Genomic DNA, 27,526 nt, shown 5'->3' on the forward strand with positions numbered 1-27,526 from the left:
TGTGTATGAATGGGTGAATGAGAAGCATCAATTGTACAGTGCATTGGATAAAGGCGCTATATAAATGCCAACCATTTACCGCTTACATGTCATACAGCATTAAGTATAGTGCTCTTTCAGTGTTGTGAGAAGCCCCACTGCCTGCTATCCTGACCATGCTAGTGATGTGCATGGCTGACAGCCCTGCACGGTGGCACATGACATGGTTGCGCGTTGTGGCAATGCAAAAAGGGGAAGCAGTTTGTCTGCTCTCTCTCACTGTGACAGGGGGCACCAGGTCCATCGACGTGGCATGACTCAGCAAGAACATGACGTCAGTGACTGGAGAAATTAACTCATCTGAATGGCCAAATAATAATGATTTGTGAAATACCAAAAGGTTACCGCCGAAGGAAATACCCCACCTATCACAGGACTGCGCCTGGTGACTGATGAGGAATGGCCTGAGCCATGACTGCTGATGTTCACACAAACACAACCCTTGTCCTGAAGAAATAATCAACTTCCAGACTAAAAGCAGCCCACCAGGCAGACCTGGGCACGGAGGGTCTTTTTGCGGCCTCATAACGCTGATATACGCTCGGTGAGCACTTTATTAGGTACACCTGTACACCAGCTTGTTAATGCAAATATTCAATCAGCCAATCATGTGGCAGCAGCTAAATGCATAAAATAATGCAGATGTGGTCAAGAGGTTCAGCTGTTTTTCAGAACAAATGTCAGAATGGGGAAGAAATGCGCTTTAAGTGACTTTGACCGTGGAATGATTGTAGGTGCCAGACAGGGTGAAAAATAGAAAATGCGTTGGTGCCAGAAACTGCTGATCTCCTGGGATTTCCACACACAGCAGTCTCTAGAGTTTGCAGAGAATGGTGTGAAAAACAAAAAACATTCAGTGAGCAGCAGTTCTGCAGTCAGAAACGCCTTGTTAATGACAGACATCAGAGGAGAAGGGCCAGACTGGTCAAAGCTGACAGGAAGGTGACAGTAACACAAATAACCACACATTACAACAGTGGTATGCAGAAGAGCCTCTAAGTAGATAGGTCTAAGTGAATAGGCTACAGCAGCAGAAGGCTTAATAAGTCTGAAAAATAGGTCTAATAAATATCTAATAAAGTGCTCACTGGCTGTAGTTTAAAGATGAATAAAAGACTCTGCAGTTGTACTGCTCTAGGGCTCCTGAGCCATCCCCACTACCACACAGGTGCATTCCTTTTCTGAGCTTTCTCACCGCCTGCAGTCGGCTTCTTTGTATAAAACCTTCAAGCAGGTGCGTCTGCGTCCAATCTATTTATTGTTTAGGCTCATTATTTAGCTGTGTCTTGTACGATGCCCGGAGAGTCGTTAGTCTTTATTGCCGGATCGTAAACCTTCATAATGTTGCTTTGTAAACCATTACCTGGGTCATTAATCTGAGAGTCCTGTCCCCTCATTTGGCCCATCAGATTTGTCCATTTGTCTCGGCCCTTTTGGATTATAACCTTCCCCGTTCTGCGTCTTGTAATGGGAAGATTGATGGGAAGACTTTAAGGGCCTGTAATTGCCTCACTTCTGTTTCAGGGGAGCCGAGTGAAGGATAGTGTGGCTATCTGAGGCAGAGATAGGATACCCCGGTTGGTTCTTTCTCTCAGAGAATCTATACGTTCTTTCAACACATCATGCTTATCACTAATTCTATCCCGATTTCAGTCAGGAGGAAATCTGAAATCTGGACTCTTTCAGCTCCCTCATTATTCACCTCTTTTTTCTTTTCCTTGCTCCTTTTCCTAATACATTTACATTTACATTTCTGTCATTTGGCAGACGCTTTTTATCCAAAGCGACTTACAAGTGCATAGGTTCTACCATAAGTCAAAGCATCACATCCAGAACTAGCAAAATACACATGAAATGCTGTTCTAAACATAGTCCTCATCATAAGTGCAAATATTTATTTATTTTTTTAAAAATTTTGGGGGGGGGGGTTAGACAAGGATAGGGATATCAGAAAGGAGGGGCAGGGGAAATGAGGAGGGAGGACTAAGGTAGAGTTTGAAAAGGTGGGTTTTGAGTCTGCGTCGAAATAGGGGGAGGGATTCTGCTGTTCTGACAGTGGTAGGCAAGTCATTCCACCACTGAGGAACCAGATCGGAAAACAGGCGTGAACGTGCAGCTCGACCGCCAGGTGCCCGTAGAGAGGGAACCATAAGGCGACCAGAGCTGGCAGACCGGAGTGGTCTAGCTGGGGAGTAGGCAGTGATCAAGGATTGTATGTAAGGTGGGGCAGTCCCCTTAACAGCCTGAAATGCCAACACTAGGGCCTTGAAACGGATGCGTGCGGCAATGGGAAGCCAGTGGAGGCCAATGAGAAGCGAATACCAGCTCCACCCTAGAAAAAGAAATGAAGACAGGGAAATCGAGCAAGAATTTGGCAAATAAGAGGACAAAGTGTCTCATTCATTGACATTAAAACAGCCAACAAGATGGTCCAATGATGGAATGAACAGGAATAAATAGGTTAGAGATGATTGGGTAAGAGGGCGAGCAGGACGAAACAGGTGACTGAGGAGAGAGTTAGGACAGTTGAGTGTTTTAAAATGTTGGTGCCATACCGGAAATAAGCAGAACCGTTTGCATATGTGGCGAAAGGACCAATGAGTGATAGTTTATTGGCCCTGTTTTATTGGCCCTGAGGGGGAGCAGGCAGTACACAGGGTTGACAGGCTGAGCAACTCAACCCAAGCGATAATGAACAAGAGATAGAGTGAACACAGGCGCCACAGGAATGTTAATAGAATGGCTTACACGGTGAGAGCTTGCAGAGTAGGATCTTTAGCCCCTCGTGTGGTGCAGCATTTTGCCTTGTACGCCGTAGCAAACATTTACATTCAGTCTGCCTCCTCCTCACCTATAACTCAACCCTGAATGAGTGAAACAAGAGAGCGGCCAGTCAAACCCGGATTCAGTCAGGCTCATGGTGACTATGTAACTTAGCCTCATGGTTAAACCCAGAGGCATTTATATATAATTAAATTTATATTATCAGAAGGTAATGAGCTTTGTAAAAGCTTGAAACATAATGACCACTTGCAGAAGTTAATAATTGCATGGACTGCACTCTCCCTCTCCCACACACTGTTTATCGCTGCGGAACTAAACATATCATTACCGCATACTATTAAGGGCTTAATTTGCAGGGGCTAAAAATATTCACACCTATAAAAATTTACATCAGTTAAAAGAATCCTGTCCCTTTGCCAAGGTACACAGTATATGTACTTGTATAGGCATGGTGTGCTTTATTGTATGAGATGGCAACAGGCTAACCGACCCGTATTACACTGGAGAACACAAGAGCTCTACGAGTGAATCTGTAAATATGTGGCCCCACTCTGAATGTTGCACTCAGATCATGGTATTGCGTAGCATGTGCATCAGGGTGGCCTGTAGTGCAGTGGTTAAGGTACATGACTGGGACCCACAAGGTCGTTGGGCCCTTGAGCAAGGCCCTTAACCCTGCATTGCTCCAGGGGGAGGATTGTCTCCTGCTTAGTCTAATCAACTGTATGTCACTCTGGATAAGCACATCTGCCAAAATGCCATTAATGTAATGTAATGTAATCTTCACCCTGCAGTGAGGTGAGATATGCATTACATTACATTAATGGCAGAGCGATGTACAGTTGATTAGACTAAGCAGGAGACAATCCTCCCCTGGAGCAATGCAGGGTTAAGGGCCTTGCTCAAGGGCCCCGTTATCTTATTGTGGCTACACCGGGAATCGAACCACCGACCTTGAGGGGATTGACCAGTCATGTACTTTAACTGCTAAGCTACAGGTCGCCCCGGGTTGCTGTTTGTTGCTGCACCACCAGAGGGAGTCGGGTCTCTTTAGCGGGTGCCATCATTGCAGACAGCTTCACTCCCCCTTTCCTGCACTTAAACATGCTTTCAGTGGACTTTCAGTGGGCTTTTCTGCTGTACTGAAGTCAAATAATCCCCTCTAGTGCAAAAGCTGATTGGCTACCAGCTAACTTCAGAGAAGGCAAAGCAGGCTTTAGAACCACCAGGGCTAATGCTCAGAAAATAAATTATCCTCTTAATTTACAATAAAAGAGCAATTATCAATGACAATGAAAAATGCAAATATTCACAAACAATGTTTGGCCAATAATAATCTGAGTTTCCTTTTCTGTTCAAAGAACTGGGACTATGCTGCATTTCATTAATGTACAATACGTTATTGAACTATATAAAATATGAGGATGCAGCCTCGTTTGAAGTGTTAATTTCATGTCATATCCAGGACTACCGGGTTCTAACTACATTGGAGACTTGTTAAATAATATAGAGCAATGACCATTTTATTCCTTTTGAACAGTACCCTGCTGTCTTTTGGTGAATTAATGTCACAATATGACCACGGTAATATGCCAGTTTCAAATACAACCTATTTTTGTGCATTAAAAAAAATAAATACACATAAAATACAATTAATGACAAGTGACTTTCTTCTACAGGATCCTACGAGAAAGGACATTTTAAGATAGATATTTTTTTATCTCTGGATAAAAAAGTAAACCTCATAAATAACGGTTGCTTTGCATACTTTCACCTTCCTGGGGTGATTCTCTATCACTCTGTCACAGACTTCAGGTGGAATTTTCCGTTCTTCCTTGCTGTTTCCTCTTTGGCATGAATCTGGCATTGTTTGGGAAGCCCTCTCCAGCATCACAAGCTCCAGGGCAGCAGAAACAGAGGAGAGTTCAGCTGAGGGGAACTCTGCAGCTGTTGGTGTTGCCATGTCTTCAGAGGTTTCTGTGAGTTCATGAATTGCAAATTAAGTATGGGGTGCCATTTACACCGAAAGCATAAAGAAAAATACAGAACAAAAGTTGTTAAGTAAATCTGATGTGTGTATAAGTACCAGCTACAGTCACAGACTGCAGGTGTATCCTAAAGATTTTACTGTGCTGGAGTACAGGAGTGAACCGGTGTAGTTTGTAGAGCAGTCAGAAAACTAAAATTAAGGTTGTGCACCCCTGCAAGCATGTTCCATGTTCCAAACATCACATTTTTATCTTCAGAGGAAGGGTGAAGTTGTGACTGCTGCTTATTCATATTTGGATGATGGATGATGATGATGATGATGATGATGATGATGATGATGATGATGATGATGATGACTTTTGCTTGTTACATAACCACTCCAAAGCTGAAGGCACTGTACAATCAGTTAACAAAAAATATATCCAAATACATGAAAAATACTGAACTACTTCAGAATGTGTCACAGGAATCAGAATATGGCAGCAAAATATGGATACAGCATGTGCTCAGTTTGCAGATACTTAATTTCATATAAATAATACTTATATTCATATAAATAACCCGGGTGCAAAGCTATTTCAGAAACAAAGTGTCTGTATGAGCCAATGCATACATCTTATTAACTTTGATGACAACAGAGATACAGTATAGCAAAATGCTGGGAATGAACCTAGTCATGTCAGTTACTCAAAATGCCCATTTGGGGGCAATAGTGAGCTTGGTTAGCCATGAGAAGGACTACTGCAAACTTGCTCTCACTGCAGTATATCAAGTCGTCTAAAGTAATCTTCTTTTGCCTAGGTATGCGGGGCAAATGTGTAATATACTGTTAGATTTAGTAAAAAGTAAAAATTCCTTCCCTTTGGAAACAGCAACTACAGTATAAAGTCATACAATCCCTCTCTCAAGAAATGAACTGCTGTTATCAGTACAAACACACGTATGCACATACACAACGTTCAAAACACAAGCAAACAATGAATATAAACGCCTGCAGAAAGCCGATCATCTCAAGCTCTTTGATGATGTCATACTGCCTTGATCATTTATGATGTCAGGATAAGACTTCGATGACCTCTGGCGCTCCAGCCAATGGCATCAGTCTGAGTTACATGGACATTATATCACAGACGCAGCCAAAGGGGAGTTGACCTTAATATAGTTCATTGAATTTTGCCGTATTGCTTGTCACGCTGGGAATATTCTGGGAACCCGATATGCTACAATAACTGGATGCAGCCTCGTTTGAAGTGTTAATTTCATGTCATATCCAGGACTACCGGGGTCTAACTACATTGGAGACTTGTTAAATAATATAGAGCAATTACCTTTTTATTCCTTTTGAACAGTACCCTGCTGTCTTTTGGTGAATTAATGTCACAATATGGCCACGGTATTCTGCAGACTCTCTAGAAACAGAACACAGTCGCAGTTCTTAGTTTTTTCAACACTCCTTTTTCTAATTTGCATTGGCAGGCATCAGTTTTAAGAGTGTCCCTTTGATCGTATCTGACTAGATTCATCTGTCACATTTTAAACAAAGTGTTGCTTATAAATGCTTCATGAAACATATGTAAAGCCATCATAAACATGACATAATGGCTTCATAAATCATACATAAGCAAATGTCATACTTCATAAAGGGAGACATAACATCTTCTTATACAATGTGTTATACCGAATGTGACATAACCAAGAATGTCACCTGGCTAAAGGCTAAATGTTATAAAGCATGACATAAAACACTTAGGATGCTAGGCTAACTGTGGCCATCATCAGCAACACTTTGTGTGACTGATTCATTCTCATTTACAGTGCTATAAGGTAGGCTGTAGTCTTGTGATAAATTGCAACCCACAATGAATCCCAATTTAAGAGTGTTCCTATCAAACCTTTAATAATGTAATCTTTAAATACAAGTTCAGATGCAGCATCAGATGCCCTGTGTATACATACTAATAATTTTGCTCAGATTTCTTGATGTCTTACATTATTTAGATGCAGTTCACCGTGGCAGCAACATTATATTTCCAAATATAACTCACAAACGTCAACAGAGCTCAAAAATGCACATTTTAATCCAGAACTACTTCTTCTATTGCAGGGACTCACCAACTGTGTCCGCATAAGCAGAAGTTTTCAAGCGAAGCACACTAGTATTCTGGGGCAATTTATGTAAAAAAAAAACATATTTTTCAGTTCAAACTGAACCTACCTGTCACTTTCAGCAGCATCCGCTTCGTGGTTTGAAGATTCTGGGGTTGGGCGGCCATTTTGTATGGTCTAGTGGTGAGAGGAATGCTGCAGAGGGAAGGTGGATGTGTGTTTGATGATGGATGTACCTGGGGCCTTAACCCCCTGGGGTTGGCGGTCGGCACCAGCGACACCGACACGATCATAACTTTCCTTACTATTTGGATTCACTTTGTGAGATTTTAACCACACAGATGAAACAAACATATTGACAGAGGCCTTAGAATCTTGACTTCGCAATTAACCTATTGACACGTAATGTTGATAGTTTTAAAACATTTTAAATTAGATGAATAAGACCACTGCGATTTCTTAATCTTTACTCATTCATGTGAAAGTGGGTTGAATTGGGACAGTACTGCTGCCCTCTGATGGTGAAAATATATAATGATTTATGGTGTCAGAGTTTGGAAACGAAATTATATTGCAATCATTTATCTGACGCTTAAGCGACTTACATTTTAAGTAATAAGAAATTAATAAGAAAATAGAAAATAAAATAATAAAAACGATGAATTTTTGTGGTAACAAATAAATAATTAATTAATATGTACTGTTCAAAAGTTTGGGGTCACCCTGTCTTTTTATGCTTTTTCTGATTTAATATTTTATTTTCTCCTGTTTGTAATCAAACAATTCACACAAAGCACAGATTCAGATTAAGGGGTTTCACCCTGGAGTAACACAGCACTTTATATGAAGTGCCCCGTTTCAATGGTTGAGACAAATTAACATAATGTCAAATATAAGAGTCATGTTTTATATTTGGTTGTTATATTTGGTCGCACATGATCAATTGTTTGATTACAAACCAAGAAAATAAAACATTAAATCAGAAAAAGCAGAAAAAGACAAGGTGACCCCAAACTTTTAATGGTAGTGTAAAGAAATAGAATGGGTCTTTTCCTTCTTGGATACTATAGCACGTATTGGCTACACTCTTACTTTGCTTTCCAACTATGCATTTGGGACTGTGAATATATCTTAGATAAATGTATTAATGATTGCTGTATGTTATGGTTTATTTGTTTGTTTCCTGATTAATAGTGTGTCATGCCTTGACACTGCCCTGGGAGGACAGAAGAGCAGGACACAGGGAGATATGGAAATCTAGAGAGAGCGAGAGCGTTCACTTATTGAATAAACATAAAGTCTTCGGCCATTCCCCCTCACGGGGAAAAAATAAAGGCAAAATAACAAAGACAAAATAAATTAACCCAAACTGTAGCTTTTCAGCTCCGGAGCCAGCTCTGTGTCGGCGAACACCTCCCTCCCGGACAGCAGTTCCCCGTTCTCAGCCACCTACTGTGGACGCTCTGGATAAGAGCGTCTGCCAAATGCCAATAATGTAATGTAATGTAATGTAATGAAAGAAGCACACATTTTAATTCCTGGACTGATTCAAAATGTCGTCCAGGGGTGTGCCTACTTAACCAGTGGGCGTGGCGTGGTCCTCGGATTGCCTTCCTTCCCATAAACCGAGCCCTGTTGTCATATGGTGCTAATACATATTTATTTCATGAGTAATTATTGATCCCAGCAGGCCCTGAAAGATTGTTTGGATTCTTCCAATTAATAGTGATTTTCCTATTCAGTATCCCCCCAGGACCAATGCAGTTTCTTTATTATTATGAAATGACTATGGGTGACCTTTTAGATGATCTATAAATACTCAAATTATTTCTGGGGATTCAGTCCATGCAATGTCTTCTTACAGTATATTCTACTGCTGGCCTCTGGTGGTGAAAAGTATAATTATTTATGGTGCCAGTGTCTGGCAACCAAATAAGAATTATGAATTGCATCTAATAATGTATGAATACATAAAATAATATATTTTTGTGTTTTTGTGTTTTTTGTTTCACTTGCTGGATTAAATAAAAATGGTCCTTTTCCTTCATGGAGATGTGTGTGTGTGTGTGTGTGTGTGTGTGTGTGTGTGTGTGTGTAACAGTGGGATATTTATAGATGCCTGCCCCAGCACTTCTTGGATACAACTATAGACCTAGTATGTTGGCTGTGCTCGTGCTTGGGTTTCCAAGTTCAGTTGAGTTTAGAATCTGAAATGATTTAAAATAACTCTTGAGGAAATATATTCTATTCATCCTACAGTTAGGTAGGAATGTATTTGTCTGTCTGAATGTGACTGAACAGAGCATTATGTCACAGTTTGTTTCAGCCGAGCACTGTAACACACTCAGTGGCTTTATAATTACATTGACTTGTATAAGTTATAGAACTCTAATAAGCAAAGTGCCAAAATTACCTGATCGACCATTTCAAAGGGCCGAGCTCAGGAGTCTGTAGTTTTGGGTGCAAATAAAGATTAATGGGTAAATGTGCGAATACAAGCTTAATAAGGTATCGACTGGCAGCCATCATGTGATGAATACCACAAATTACAGCATTCCTTCAGTTTATCTGACTGTCATTAGCTGAAACAACTCTGAACACCCACAGTAGAGGAATAAAGGCAGACCAGCTTTGGTGAAGGTAGTAACACAATTCAGACACACACCTGCTGTAAACAATTTTATAGAATAAATATAAAATTAATCCGGTTAAGAAGGGAACTAAAACATTGTGTAATAAATACAGTATGTTTTTGTCTGACTGTTGTATGCGTGTGTTTTCAAGATAGAGTTAAATCCAATATCCCTGCATCAAATTGGTCAGATTTGTTAATTGGATGTGTGTACATGTATGCCATCCAAAAGTGTTGAGTGCAACCCAACTGAGAAATAGCAGATGAATGAATACAGTAGTTCTCTGGCTGATAGTGGTGACTGGGGTGCCTTGTGTTGCGGCCTCTATAATTTTAGACCACCTTTGAACCCCTTGGAATAAAAGCCAAGCCATCTCTGTTGGCGGTCAGTAATAGGATGATAAGGCAGTCATGGGGAAACAAACTGTGATTGCACATTGACGCTCCAGTGTGATCTAGCAGAGAGGGAAGTTGGAGATGAATGACCAAGGTATCCACACCCACACTGGCTGTGTGTCACTCTTCAGCATACCCACAGGCTCACCTGGTGTTCCTCCTGATCAGAACCACACGTGCTGCTACATTTACCGACATAAACCTACCTACGTTTACCTGATGTCTCTCGTGTAGTCTTCCTTACTTTGAAGTTGAGGGATATATATATGTTTTTCCTTATCAGTTTGATAAGGCATTTTTATTGCAGAACGAAGACCACAGATTCAAGGAAATCAAAGGAAGACATCAAAACAGTACTGTCACCAAACCAGAGACATTAAAGAATCTTTCTCGAGACTGCACCATTAGCTCACTTAATTAATGTCACTTAATGAAGAGTGTCAACTCTGTCAGTTTACAACAAGACAAAACCAAAAGATAAATACATTGCATAGTGCTGTTGCCAGGCAACCTTCTCGCTGCTTCCAGGAGTGAACACGAGGGTAGGAGAGGCGTGCCAGATTGTCAGGTAGATAATTGGAACTCACTGTGCAGTGGAAAGAAAAAAATCTCTACAATACAGAGAACTCCTGCAAAGCTACTACCAAATTCATTCAGAACATTGTTGTTCTGCTTCAGGTCTCTCAAAGCCCAATGAAACCAAATTTGTGTTTAAGGCTGGGGGCATCATGATGTGGTGTTGTACTCCTACTATAAGTGGGGAATGCTGTTGTCACAGCAAATTCTTGTTACACACCCACAGCGCTGAACCCCTGCTCCTGCCATGCTGAATTTTGACTCCCTCTGTTGTCAGACCACTTTGATTGATGGGCAGCACAGCCAGCTGACAGCACAAGCCCTTGTTTTCTGTGGCCTGACTCCTGGGAGAGGCACATGCTTGTGTACCAGCTTACTAATTCTCATAGCACTTTATAGTGATGGTAGGGCCTTGCAAATATGAGAGATTCTGCATTTTCTAAAAGTAAAGTAAAGTTGAATGATTCAAAGATGCACAAAGATATTTCACCTCACATATACACACATTGTGAAGCCTCTGACTGACCCAACAAAAGGATGAATTGATGAATTTGCCTGTTTGATGAACACGACCATGTGTCATGACTCCAATTCAGTGCTAATATTTTCCTCCCTCTCGCATCACTCTGAGCATGATGGGAAACTTGTTCATGTGTGAGCAACACTGTCATTATGAGAGCTGCTCTCATTGACATTAACAGTGGTAAAATGTGTTCAAGAACATAACTATTAATATTAATATTTATTTTATTATATAATATATATATTTTTAATATATTTATATTTAGGGGAGCATTAGCTTTTTGTGTTCAAGAACATAGCTTGTATATATATATGAATATAAATGTATCTATACATATAAATATATCTATATGAATTTAAATATATATGAAAATATAAATAAATAAAAATAAAAATATATACAGTATATATATATAAATATATATATCCATCCATCCATCCATTATCTGAACCCGCTTATCCCGATCAGGGTCGCAGGGGGGCTGGAGCCTATCCCAGCATACAAAAGGCAAAAGGCAGGAATACACCCTGGACAGGTCGCCAGTCCATCACAGGGCACACGCACCATTCACTCACACACCATTCACTCACCATTCACTCACCATTCACTCACACACTCATGCCTATGGGCAATTTAGACTCTCCAATCGGCCTAACCTGCATGTCTTTGGACTGTGGGAGGAAACCGGCTCCGTGCCGCCTAAATATATATATATATTTATTAATTATTTATATATATATTTTTTATATGTATATATATAAATATATTTATATATTGATATTTATATTTATATATACTAATATTTATATGGATATATTTATATTTAAATAAGTATATATTTATATATACATTTATATTCATATTTATATATGTATTTATTTATTTTTATACATATATTAATTTAATACGGAATATGGAATACGGAATACGGACCAAAAAAGTGTCTTGTGCATCCGGTGGGTTCAGTATATCATAATTACACTATGGATATTTATATAGGTATATATTTATATAAATATATTTATATATATATTTAAATAGGTATTTATACATATTTATATTTATATATATTTATTTATATATACAGGGTCGCATTATATATATATATATATATATATATATATATATATATATATACATATATATACATATATATACATATATATATATATATATATACTGAAACCATCGGACACACAGTAGCTTTTTTAAAAATATATATTTTTTATTCTTTATTTATTTCTAAATATATTTATTTTTAGAATTATATATACATACATTAATAGATATATTTATATATATTTAAATTGATTTGTATCTATATATTGAACTATATAGATATTTATATTTATATATACATTATATATATATATTTATATTATATATACTAATATTTATATGTATATAGGTTTATATTTTTATTTATATATAAAATATATATATACATTTATATTCATATTTATATATGTATTTATATTTATATATATATTTATTTATTTTTATACATATATTAATTTTATACATATATATTTATATTTATTTATATATATGAATATATATAAAATATTGATGAATATGGAATAAGGATTGCGGACCAAAAAAGCGTCTTTGCGCATGTGCGTCCGGTGGGTTTAGTATATCTCTATGAAAGTTATGTTTTTGTACACAAACAGATAATGCTACCGTATATATGTAATATCTATATGATTATATATTAATATATATTTACACATATATTAATATATACATTTTTTTAAATGTATATTTAAATATATTTCTATATATTTATACGTATATTTATATATATTTATATATATTTTTATATATACATTTTATATAGATATATGTTTATATATTTATATAAATATATTTATATATATTTATCTATATATATTTAAATATATATTGATACATATTTATATATATATATATTTTTATATACTGAACCCACCGGACGCACAAGTGCACAGAAGCCTATTTAAATATATATATATTTTTTTTATTTATTTATTTATATATATTGATTTTTATAATTATACATACTTATATATTGATATATATATTTATATTTATATATATACTAATATTTATATGTATAAAGATTTATATTCATATTTATATATAATTATATATACATTTATATTCATATTTATATGTATTTATATTTATATATATATATATTTGTTTTTATACATATATTAATTTATATATATATATTTATATTGATTTATATATATATGAATATACATACAATATATATAAATATGGAATATGGAATGCGGATGCATGTGCTTCCAGTGGGTTCAGTATATCTCTATAAAGGTTATGTTAAAAAGCTAATGCAACCCTATATATATTATATTTATATTATATATTAATATATAGATTTATACACATATATATTTATATATCAATATATATATTTATATATATTTATATTTATATATTTAAATATATTTATACATATATTTATATACATTTATATATTTATATATATTATATAGATATATATTTATATATATTTATATAAATATATTTATATATATTTAGCTATATATATATTTAAATATATATTATACATATATATATACATATATATATAGGGTCGCATTATATATACTGAATCCACTGGACGCACAAGTGCACAGAAGCCTTTTCATATATATTTTTATTTTTTATTTTATTTATATATATATTTTTTATAATTATATATACATATATATTTATTTATATATTTATATTTATATATATTTAAATTGATTTGTAGCTATGAATATTGAACTATGTAGACAGTTATTTTCATATATGTATTTATATATATATTTACATATGTATAAATATGTAGGTAAACATATATGAATATGTATATATAATATAAAATAAATATATATATAAATATATGTAATATATATATTCATTTATATACATGTAAATATATATTTATATTTATTTATATATATTCATAAATGTATATATATTTATATATATAGGGTAGCATTAGCTTATTTCAGCAAGGAATGCAGACCAAAAAAGTGTCTGTGGCTTGTGCGTCCAGTGGGTTCAGTATATATACATATATATATGAAAGTTATGTTCTTGAACACAAAAACCTAATGCTACCCTATATATTTATATATATATATATATTCATATAAATATATTTATAGATATTTATATACATTTAAATACATATTATAAATATTTACATTTATATATGTATATTTGTATATATATATTTATATATTTGTGTATATATATATATATATATATATATATATATATATATATATATATATATATATATATATATATATATATATATATACTGAACCCACCGGATGCACAGAAGCCTTATAAAATACATAAATATATTTTTATATATTTTTTTGGAATAATTATATATACATATATATTTATAAATGTATTTATATTTATATATATTTAAATTGATTTGTATCTATATATATTGAACTATATAGATATGAATATTTATATATATTTACATATGTATAAATATGTATGTAAACAGAGATTAATATATATCAATAAAAATACATCCATCCGTCCATCCATTATCTTAACCCGCTTATCCTGAACAGGGTCGCAGGGGGGCTGGAGCCTATGCCAGCATACATTGGGCGAAAGGTAGGAATACACCCTGGACAGGTCGCCAGTCCATCGCAGTATAAAAAAACATATATATATATATAAATATATCAAATAAATATTCAAGGGCGGCACGGATGGTGCAGTGGGTAGCACTGCCGCCTCACAGCAAGGAGGGTTCGAATCCCCGTCGGCCGGGGCCTCTCTGTGTGGAGTTTGCATGTTCTCCCCGTGTCTGCGTGGGTTTCCTCAGGGTACTCCGGTTTCCTCCCACAGTCCAAAAGACATGCAGGTTAGGCTGATTGGAGAGTCTAAATTGCCCATAGGTATGAGTGTGTGAGTGTGTGAGTGAATGGTGTGTGTGCCCTGTGATAGACTGGCGACCTGTCCAGGGTGTATTCCTGCCTTTCGCCCAATGTATGCTGGGATAGGCTCCAGCCCCCCTGCGACCCTGTTCAGGATTAGCGGGTCAATAATGGATAATGGATGGATGGATGGAAATAAATATTCATTTTTATATATTTATGTATATATCTTTATATATTCATTTATTTATGAATATACATTCATATATAAATATATATATTATATCTAAATAAATATATTTATATAGGGTAGCATCAGCTTTTTGTGTTCAAGAACATAACTTTTATATATATAAATATATATATTCATATTTAAATATACATATATAAATATATTTATCTATGTAAAAATATATATAAATATAAATATAAATTATATACATATATATATTTATATTTTTATATATTTTTAAAATTGTATATATATTATTTATATATAGGGGAACATAAGGTTTTTGTGTTCAAGAACATAGCTGTTATATATGTATATATAAAAATATAAATATGTAAATATGACTGTAAATATATCGATATAAATATGAATATAAAAACATATGTAAATATGTATTCATATTCATACATATATTCATATATAAAAATTAATATCAATATTTATAAATAGCTCTTAATATTAATATTTATATGTATGTTTATATATATACTTATATAAATATATAAGAATATATATATTAATATATAAATATAAGTTATGTTCTTGAACACAAAAAGCTAATGCTAGCCTTTATATGTATAATTGCATGTATGTATGTATATTTATATGTATATAAATATTTATTTATATATTTAAATATTTATATAATTTATTCATATATACATATATTTATTTTCATAGTTCTATTCATATATTTTATTTATATAGATATATTCATATATATTTATATAGATATTTCTATTCATATATATAAATAAATATATATATATAAATAAATATATATATATACATATAAATATATACATAGGGTCGCATAATTTTTTGTGTTCAAGAACATAAAATATATATATATATATAGTGAACCCACCGGACCCAGAAGTGCACAGGCGCACAGACGCTTTTTTGGTCTGCATTCCGTGCTGAAAAAAGCTAATGCTACCCGATATATATCAACATATATTTATAAATAAATATATATATCTATTTAAATATATGTATAAATACATATATATAAATACATATATATATATATATATAAAAATATGAATATAAATATATTTATATATAGAGGATCACATTAGCTTTTTGTGTTGAAGAACATAACTTTTATATATACATACTAAACCCACCAGAAGCACAAGCCCACAGTGCACAGACGCTTTTTTGGTCCGCATTCAGTATTGCATATATATGTATATATATAGATGTTTATATATATATTTACATATATAAAAATAAAAATAAATATATCCATAAAAATAAATATAAATACATATAAATATAAATAAAGAAAAATGTATATATCTAAATATATACACAAATATATAAATATAAATATATATAAATATATAAATACAAATATATTTATATATATATTTATATATTCATATATTTATACTTATATATTTATACATATGTAAATATATATTTATAAATAATAATAATAATCTATATTGATACATATATATAGATAAAATAAATATGAATATATAATTATAATTAAATACATATGTATATATACATATTAAAAAAATAAAATAAAAAAATAAAAATGATAAAATATATACATATTTTTTTAAAGCATCTGTGCTTTTTTATATAATGAACCCACCGGACGCACCGGACGAATATTTCATATTTATATATATATTTTATATATATACATTTAGACATAAAAATAAAAAATATATATATTCATAAAAAAAAATATATATAAATATAATATAAACAAACAAATATAAATATGAATATATATACATATAAGTAAAAAAATATATATACATATATATAAATATATATGTATATATATATATATACATATAAAAATATATATAAATAATAAAATATATGAAAAAACATCTGTGCACTAGTGCAGCCGGTGGGTTCAGTATAAATATATAAATATAAATTTTAATATATATGTATATATAAATATACATATATAAATAAAAATATAAATATATATACACATGAATATAAATATAAATATGAATTGATATAATATAAATATAAATATAAATATTAATTTATATATATAAATATATATGTATATCTACATACTTTTTAAAAACATATATATAAATAAATATAATATATATTAAAAAAGCATCTGTGCGCTTGTGTCCGGTGGGTTTAGTATATACATATATATATATAAAAGTTCTGTTCTTGAACATAAAAAGCTAATGCTACCCTGTATATATATTTCCATATATTTATCTATATGCATATTTATATTTATATGTCTATTTTTACATATATATTATTTTATATATATGAATATATACATATATTGAATACGGAATACAGACCAGAAAAGTGTGTGTGCTTGTGCGTCCGGTGGGTTCAGTATATATGTATATAAAAGTTATGTTCTTGTTCTTTATATTTTATTCATAAACATATAAATATATAAATATAAATATAAATATATATAAAAATATAAATATAAAATTATAAAACATAAATATAAATATATAGATATAAATATAAACACATAAATATATAAATATATTTCATTTATTTACACATTTATATTTACATTAATTTGTTTACATATATATTTATATATATTTATATATATTTATATATTTAAATATATATTCAGACATTTTTATATAAGTATATATTCATATAAATATTTATATAAATATATATACATTTACATAAATATAAATGTATAAACAAATATGAATATTTAAATATAAATATCTAAAAATATTTGTAAACATTTATATTTATGAATATATAAATATATGCATATATATGAATATTAATTTATATATAAATATATGTAAATATAAATATATCTACATTTCATTATTAATTTATATATATTTTTAAATATTTATATATGTATATTTATATATAAATGCATATTTTTACATATTTATATATACATATATTTATATACATATATAAATTTACCCAAATATACATATATACATATATTTATATAGATATATATTAATAAATACATCTATATACATATATAAATACATATAAAGTTATGTTCTTGAACACAAAAAGCTAATGCTACCCTCCATATACACATTTATATATATTTATATATATATATATATATATAACTTAGATTTATGTTTAGTTTTTATATAGATATAAATATAAATATATAGATCGATATAAATATAAATATATATATATATATAAATACAAAATATAAATATACATATTTATATTTTTTTTCTTTATATACATCTATCGAGTAGCATTAGCTTTTTTCAGCACGAAATGCTGAACCGACCAAAAAAGCATCGGTGCGCTCGTGTGTCCGGTGGATTCAGTTCTGCTCAAATCTGCATGTGCAATCAGTGTCTGCGCGCTTGTGCGTATGATGGGTTCAGTTCTGCTCAAATCTGCGTGTGCAATAGTGTCTGCGCGCTTGTGTGTCTGATGGTGTGTTCCAGGCGTAACTGGAGTATGGACACGGTAGTGCAAACATACACAAGACATGTCTCAGAGCATCTGCTACCCCTCCAATTTGTTATTGCAAGTAGACCACGGTGGTTATGACCAAGCAGGCATTCTAAGTCCTAGAACACCGTTTCCTCAACCCCATCTTCCAGGAAACTGCATGAAAATTATTATTTGCATCAAGTTTGAGGAAAATAGGCATTCGTTACACTGCATTTAAAGTTTCATAGAAACAGGAATGAAAACCTGTTTGAAAATCAGCAATGGCAAACGTTTGTTTCTTCAAGGTGCATGAAAAAATGCCATATGAAACCCTGAAGAGTACTGCAGAAAGCACACATGTTTTTATGTTCCCATATAGCCCAACCATATACGTAATGTCTGTCCTGGGAAACATTTTATTAAAACTTGGAAATAGAAGCTCTGGAAAAAAAGGTCACCTTTACATCAGACAAGACAAATTATTTATTTTTACATAATTAAAAGTTTCCAAGACAAAACCCCAAGACAAGCCAACATGCAAAAAAAACACTCGTTTCAAAGTGCTTTCTTTAATAAAGTGGTCACATCGGTTCTCTTTAAGCAGTTTTTCAGTTCAGCTGACCATTAACATCGCAGGCTTGAGATTTCTTGCAGAATATTATCCTTGCTTTTGTAACACTAAAAGAAAGTACAAAGACATCAAGACAAAAACTTAATACAATTCAAATTCTTTTATAAAAAGTTGTACGAGGAATGAGTAACAGTTGTAAGAACAAAATTAAACTCAGGGGACGCATCATTCCACCGTGAAATGTCCCAAACATTCATCAAAGAGCTCAGCGGGCAGAGTAATTTTACTCTCAATGTGCAATGATTTTTACTGTACATAGTGTGGGATGGCAGGTGGCGTGGCAGTCCAATGCAGGCCCAGGGATGCCATGTCCCCATGCTGACTCTTACCCAGATATCCCATAGCTTAATACTGGCCCCGGACCAGATATCCCATACCTTAATGCTGGCCCTGGATCAGGTATACCATAGCTTAATACTGGCCCTGGACCAGATATCCCATACCTTAATGCTGGCCCTGGATCAGGTAATACCATACCTAAATGCTAGCCCTGGACCAGATATCCTATACCTTAATGCTGGCCCTGGATCAGGTAATACCATACCTAAATGCAGCCCTGGACCAGATATCCCATACCTTAACACAGGCCCTGGATCAGGTATGAGTTCACATGTGCTGGCCCGTCTCCCCAGCCCGCATGCCCTTCAGGGGGCCGTCGCAGGCCTGGGGCCAGGCCGGCGCTCCAGCCGGGCCCAGCAGGTAGGGGCAACTCTGCAGGCCGAGGTGGGCGCTGACGTGCAGGGTCTTGGCGGTGGAGAACTTGACGAAGGAGGCGCGGGTCTCCCGGCCCTGCGCTCGGGACGCCGTGACGGCCAGGCTGTGCATGATCCGCTGGAGCGTGGGCTCACTGAGGAGGCGGGAGGAGGGGGGGTTAGGACCCGCAAAATACGGTGATCTTACACAAGGACCAGGGCTAGAGTGCAGAGAGGCTTCCTGAAGCCCGACATGTGTGGAGCCAAATCATTACATCGCATTATTGGCATTTTGGCAGACGCTTTTATCCAGAGGGACGCACAGTTGATTAGACTAAGCAGGAGACAATCCTCCCCTGGAGCAATGCAGGGTTAAGGGCCTTGCTCAAGGGCTGTGCGGATCTTATTGTGGCTACTCCGGGATTAGAACCACCGACCTTGCGGGTCCCAGTCATGTACCTTAACCACTACAGGCTACAGGCTGCGTAACGACTGCTCTCAAATAAAATCAGAACTGACATATTAATATTATGCGATTTAGAACACCCGTCATTAACCTCCTAAGACCCGCACTCTTTTTTGGTATGCATTTTTAATTTCCCTTTGCTATTTGGGCTTATTGGGACCTGATGAGTATAAAAACTAAGCATCATCTTTTGACATGATGTAGTTTTTGAGAAAAATGATGTCCACATATGTGGACTCTCGGTCTTAAGAATTAAGTATTATGGTTGTACAGCCCAAAATGTGGAGTCCACGCATGTGTACGCCAGGTCTTAGGAGGTTAAGGTAATAAACCGCCGCTCCAATTACCTGCAGATGTGGAGGCTGGTGGCGATGCACCAGGCCGCTTCGCTCTCCGGACTGTGAGCCTCCTGCAGTACCAGCCGGGCCAGGCAGAGGGCAGCGCTGGCCAGCTGCACAGGCTGGAACACCACAAACTGGTTCTCCAGCAGAGACAGCTCCAGGAGGTAGCGGGCCATCCACACCACCTGCACAGAGACGGGCCGAGGTCAGGGCGGGGCGGGACGGGGCGGGGCGGGGTCCCGCCAGGAGGGGAGCGCAACGCGCGGGCCAGGCTACCCGACCTGGTCGCTGCAGTGGGCGATGGAGGCGGTCAGAAGCAGGAAGTGCAGGGGCGGGCAGTGGGAGAGCTCGAAGTCCAGCTCACACAGGACACGACGCTCCATGCGTAGCAGCTGCCGCTTGCTGTAGCTGTTGTCCATCAGGAAGCACAGCTCTGAGATCTGAGAGGGGGGGCAGAGACAGGCAGAGCCAATGGTGAAGCTAGTAGAAATACAGCCTTGGAGGTGATTATGGGAAATGTAGTCAATTAGTTTAAGGAAAAGGGAGTTATGCAAGTGCAATCGGTGGGCTGCTGCAGGAAATCAAGGAGCTTTTATTTGAAGTTAATCAATTAACAATAAATAATTTCTTGGCCTCTCCCAGTCTCATTCCTTTGGATGAAAATCCTTTTTCACACCAGTCTGGTCATAACAATCTAGCCACCTGAAAGCAAACTTTGCCATCAGTTGAAACGGCTTCAGTGAACATTTATATAAAAATAGGCCAGTTCTTGAATTTCAGGGGAATTAACCGACCCCCAAGTGTCATCATTCTGACTATTCAGAGAACGGAATTAAATATAAACCCATTAAATCTGAGCCTTCCTTTCCCTCAGCAGGCCTGTTAGGCCCGGCGTGTGGCTCCATCCTTTAAGCTGTGGATTTCTGCAGCACGGTACCTCAGGGAGCAGACACTCCTCCTTCTTGCCGGCCAGGAAGAGGCAGACCACGCCCAGCAGCTGCAGTTTGGAAATGGACACCTTGATCTGCCGCATGGCGCGGTTCAGCAGGTGGACGGTCAGGTAGAGGGTCTCCTCCGAGAAGTTGAACATCTCCTGCGGGGGTGGGATAGAGGGAAGGGCGTGACCACGGTATGGGAGCACGGGCTGCAGCCTTGCCCTCTTCTGCAGTGGGCCGTCTTATGACAAAACACCTGGGGGGGACCCAGGTCAGATCCACTTCTGGATTTCATTCCAACCTCTGCACTCATCTCATTTATATGGGCAGACATTTAGTGTACAGTTCATGAATGATAACTCTGCTCATGTCCCCATTCAAGACATTTTCCTGTAGTCTTTCCTGCCAGTGGGGTATACAATGAGTGCATGTAATCCAAGGTAGCTGGGAGGAATGGAAATTGGCACAAAATCCAGAAACTGACAGTCGTCCAGGAGGAACTAGGGTTCCCCCACCTAGGGTGACTGTCTGAACAGCCCAAATGCAAGACATGATTTTTGCAGGATATTTATAAGGTAGACAGAAAATACATTACATGTGACATTAAGAGGATAAATAAGAGATCCGTTTAAATAAAGACAAATTGGTTTTACTTCCCCATCACCGCTGGAGGGAAAGGAAGGCCCCAGGACCAGCTGTTGAAAATCAGCACTCACATGGACCTGGATCAGCCAGTCTACCACAATGGCGCGGGTGGAGTCGGTGAACGGGTGGGGCAGCTCCGTGCTCCGGAAGGTGTAATGAGCTTGAGACCTCTGAGAGGGAGAGCGAGAGAGAGAGAGAGAGGTCCTCATTAAAGTGGTCGGTAAGTGTTGCATTTTTCAGCCGTGACTTCAGTGATTTAAGGATTTAAGGGTTGAATCACACCACTAGCCCACAGACAGTGACCCAGATTTACAGGTCCCCTTTTAAAGACCTTACGCAATAATGTTCACGCATTGAAAACTTTAAGATCCCCATTTGATATTTATAAATAGGGTAAAAACAGCATTTCTATGAGGTAGTTTTTTTTAAAGACAACAACAAGAGGTCTGGCATGTACTGAATATCTATAGATATTGGACCAAAAAAAAAAAATTAAATAAAGTGTCAATAGTCATCCTACAAACTACCATACAATTGGGCAGTAAAAAGATAGTTTTGCTTTGAGGATATAAAAATAAATAAAAGCCCCACAAAATTGAAAACCAACTGAATAAATCTGGCTTCATATCACGGCGTTTGTTTCCTTTCATTTTGCGTGAAAATAATAACCGATTGCGATCGTAACGAGTCGTCTTTAAATAACGCGCAGCTGCCAGAACGCCTCCTCACCATCATGTCGGAGAACATGTCCCAGGCGTAGGTCCGGTCGTGGATGAGGCCCAGCTTCTCCATGGCCAGCTCCATCTCCCTGTGCAGCAGGCCCGGCACCAGGATGCGCAGACCCGGCAGGCTGTGCAGACACTGCAGCAGGGCCTCCTCCTCACGCCCGTCTGCGCAGACACACAGCTCAGCCAACCAGAACCACACGCTCCCACACAGCCGCGACGGAGCCGCCCCGCCGCGGGCCGGGATGCTGACCCGTACCTTTAGAGCCGTCCTGCTCGGCATAGCCCATGATGATCCCATCCTCCGCCGAAACCGGCACCCTCCTGGCCTACAGGGACGCACACAGGGACGCACACAGGGACGCACACAGGGACGCACACAGGGACGCACACAGGGACGCACACAGGGACGCACACAGGGACGCACACAGGGACGCACACAGGGACGCACACAGGGACGCACACAGGGACGCACACAGGGACGCACACAGGGACACACACAGGGACACACACAGGGACACACACAGGGACACACACAGGGACACACACAGGGACACACACAGGGACACACACAGGGACACACACAGGGACACACACAGGGACACACACAGGGACACACGTTCATGGAAAGCACTGGGTTCAGTTAGATTACATTACAGGCATTTAGCAGACGGATACAATTGGAAACCTTGAAGAATACATCTTACAACTTACGAACTAGCATACCACGGCTGGCAGCTACAATACCCCCCCCGAGTACAACGATACAATACAACAATATCTATACAAGTGCCGTCATAATCTACAGCATACACAAGGCTAATCATTGTGGTGAAGTACAGAGGGAAAGGCGCGGACTGAAGAGAGGAGTCTTCAGAAAAAGCAGCGAATAGGACAAGCGCGTCAGCGACCAGGAGGGCCGCGGGGTACACGGCGTGAAGGACAGCCTGCAGGAACACAGAAGGGGGCGGAGGGAGGACTGCCGTACCCATCTGCAGTCGGGCGTGGCGCTGCAGTCGGCCAGTGACCGCCTCTCCTTGGGCCCGCGAGTGTTGGCCCAGGTCCGCAGGGGTGGACGCCTCTCCTCCGCCTGCAGGCGACACGCGGGGGACACCGCCCGCACGTTAGCGCCGCACGGACACCACACAGCAGGCACAGGCATTCACTGCATTACATTACAGGCATTCGGCTGATGCTCTTATCCAGAGCCGACGTACAGTTGATTAGACTAAACAGGAGACAATTCTCCCCTGGAGCAGTGCAGGGTTAAGGGCCTTGCTCAAGGGCTACATAAAACCACCGACCTTGCATGCCCCAGTCATTCAGTCATAGAGCACACAGGTAGTCAAAAAAAAGGGAAAACAAATATGGTTACAGAAATAGTGAAGTTAAGGTTCATCAGGAATTATTTTTCAACCTTTTTAAAAGGCAACCAACCTGAACTCGGTGAAAATGGTGAGAAGCAGGAGGTCAATAGCCCTGGGCCTTGGCCATCGATGAGTGAGTGTTCACAAGTCAAATTCTTTATCATATATATATATATATATATATATATATATATATATATATATATATATATATATATATATATATATATATATATATATATATATATATATATATATATATATATATATATATATATATATATATATATATATATATGGATAAGCAAATGTCAGATGGCATTCCTGAATACAGTCCAAGATCCCCAAAGCTTTAGTAAAGAGTAAAGTCTAAAGTGGAGTTTTTGCATTACCAACAATTATACCTGGCCTACATTTACACCTTTACACGGCAATATGACCGTCATGAGACACAGGTCCACCCAAAGGTCCACCCAAACGCTCTATAGAAAAAGCACACCACTAGAAAAATGCGGCCAAGAAACGCATTTAAAGTCTTGCAAACAACACTGGCAGCTTAAGAAATTTGACTTCATTGGTTTCTTAAGAACCTGGCCAACCTGTACTAAAAGCAGCAAGTGTTTTCAAGTTTTGTTTTTTGCGTGGTATTAACGTCAGCCTATAGGTGCAAGTGCTCCGAAGACACAAACGAATTTACCTTAAATTAATAAATTAAAACCAATCGGCATTGGTGTTAAAAGCGGAACGTTCGCTCACCTTCTTGTGTAGGTCCAACAGTGGCCCGGAATCGCAGAAACCGGTTTGGGTCATGGCGATTCAAAGCAGGAGGGAGATTTTGCTTTGCGTCTGCGGTGGCGGCCAAAGCTCCTTCAGTGACGGTACGGTAGCAAAGGATTAAAAAATTAAATAGTTGCCCAGATGGCACCTAATAAACACACCGGGTTCATTGATTAGTGGGTAGCCATGGACTTGATCTGTAGCCTACGGTCGGCGATTGGGACCAAAACTCAACACGAACTATTCTACAAATCGTTTGGCATACCGACTTCATCTTCTACCAAACATAGGCTAAGGTGGCTTTCATCTGTAGCTCGCTAGATTTTTCATTAGGTCCGGTTAGTGTTCACACGGCCCTGTGTTAAGCGAACCAAAAATGTGTAAACAAATGACACGCGGTCTTACAGGTTGCTTAATCTATTGGACAGAACATTGCCGAGGGAAAATCACTTTCTGTCACAAAATCACATAATCACAATAGTGTAACAGCAGGGTATTGCATTACATTACATTATATTGCAAGGCATTTAGCAGACGCTCTTATCCAGAGCGACGCACAACGAAGTGCAGATCAAACACAGGAACAAGTGTGAAGAGGACGAATACATCACCTTCCGAAATAGCATATCACGGTTGGCAGCTAGAATACCCCGAGTACAACAATACAATATCTTAATACAATACAACAATATCTATATAACTATATATAAATATACAAGGCGATTGCCCAATGTATAGAAATATATATTGCGATTGTGATCCAAGCTTTCATTATTTTGAGTTGGTGTTCCAAAACATAGAATGAGCACATCTCGAGACGTGTGAACAATATTAGGCTTATTGCTTCACACAATTCAGAGGAGACGTACAAGAGGGTGCCAAAGGAGAAGGCGGGCCCTAAACGATGCCTACATATGTTCTCCGTGTACTTATTACACTGATGACGAATGAGGTATCTATTTAACGTTACATGAATTAAACGAATCTGCCGGCGCACATATTCACATGACTTAATATTCACGGAATAACCGAAAATAGGCTACTCGTCCGCAAGGCTCAGTTGGTGATTGCTGTGAAGAAAAGTCGAAGTAAACGCCAGTCTGGTAGTTTTGGCACCTCACATTTCATGAATGATATTTTTCCATGTAGACATCAGGTGGTGAACAGACACACAAACTCAAATCAGGGTTGGCTTGCTGCTGTTTATTCAAGAAAAGTAACAAAAATCAACAAAAACCTTTTGATCGTTCAATAAAAGTGATCCACCAAAAATATTCCAATGGGGAAAGGGAGAAAAGGGTCTTCCCCCAAAACAAAACTAGACCACTAAATAGAATAGACCACTAAACAGAAAACAGAAAACTTACCTCCAGTCAGTCCTCAAATCACAGCCTTGTCCATACCGGTGTGTGAGGCTGGTGCTGCCTCCAGGTATATGGGACAGTACCCATATTTCCCTTCTTGGCACCACAAACGCTAACGTGCTAACAGGGGCTATGATGCTGATTTACAGAGCTTAAGGAAGTACAAAAAAAAAAAAAAAACTTTACACATTACAGATTAACCCTGTAAAAACTTGCATCAGTATTGGCATCAGGCAACATCACATGCATCTTGCACCCACTGGTACTTGTAGATCATGGTGCATTGGTAGTTATTTGTAGCCCATTGTCCACATTTAATGACAATAAAATGATATGCACAGAATCGAATCACATTGTGAGCGAAACGTGGCATCCAGCATCTTTTGGATTTATTCTGATCTGTCTCCACCGCAGAAGCCGAGGACACAGCAGGCAAAGTTAATTAAAAGCTGTCAACTTTAATAAGGGTATAAACTAGAGCCGCAATCCATGCCTTCTCTCTGAAGTATATTTTTAAAAGACTGCCAGCTAGCGAGGTGATTGTGAGCTTCATTTTTCCGGCTCCTTGAATTCCCTTAACTCCAGCCTCTGGGTGTTGTAGGCCTTTGATTTCAAGACTCCTGCAAGCACTGGAACCTTCGGGTGTCGGACGGCTGTCTGGGGATGTATGACCAGCTAAAACCCTTTTTATAAGCACCAGATAAAAGCTAAAAGCTCACAAAAACAGTCACGAGTTTCTCAATGTGGCATTGCCACCATTGAGCAAATGATATGCGAGATTTAGTATGGACTTGAAATTCTACACGTGCAGATGCATTCCAGAAAGAGTGTTTCTCAAGGATAATATTCACACATCAATCCGGCTTTAGGTGGAATGGAACTGCATGTGTTTTCTGGCTGACTATGTGATCTAGCAGAGAGGGAAGTTGGAGATGAATGACAAAGGTATCCACACCCACACCGGCTGTGTGTCACTCT

At 37.0% G+C, this 27,526-nt stretch overlaps 1 protein-coding gene across 1 annotated transcript; it reads right to left on the reverse strand.

Moving 5' to 3' along the window:
• Positions 1 to 18,989: 18,989 nt before the first annotated feature.
• Positions 18,990 to 25,318, reverse strand: ccnp (cyclin P). Its single transcript, XM_061218218.1, has 10 exons — positions 25,164 to 25,318; positions 24,029 to 24,130; positions 23,300 to 23,369; positions 23,045 to 23,205; positions 22,387 to 22,485; positions 21,673 to 21,828; positions 21,017 to 21,175; positions 20,742 to 20,920; positions 19,680 to 20,083; positions 18,990 to 19,613 (listed from the first exon to the last, which is right to left on the reverse strand). Exons 1-9 carry the CDS (start codon positions 25,215 to 25,217, stop codon positions 19,843 to 19,845), a joined length of 1,221 nt encoding a protein of 406 aa, XP_061074202.1. The 5' UTR covers positions 25,218 to 25,318; the 3' UTR covers positions 18,990 to 19,613; positions 19,680 to 19,842.
• Positions 25,319 to 27,526: the final 2,208 nt, after the last annotated feature.

Source organism: Conger conger, chromosome 13 (genome assembly GCF_963514075.1).
Source record: "Conger conger chromosome 13, fConCon1.1, whole genome shotgun sequence".
In the NCBI taxonomy this organism is placed as follows: Eukaryota; Metazoa; Chordata; class Actinopteri; order Anguilliformes; family Congridae; genus Conger; species Conger conger.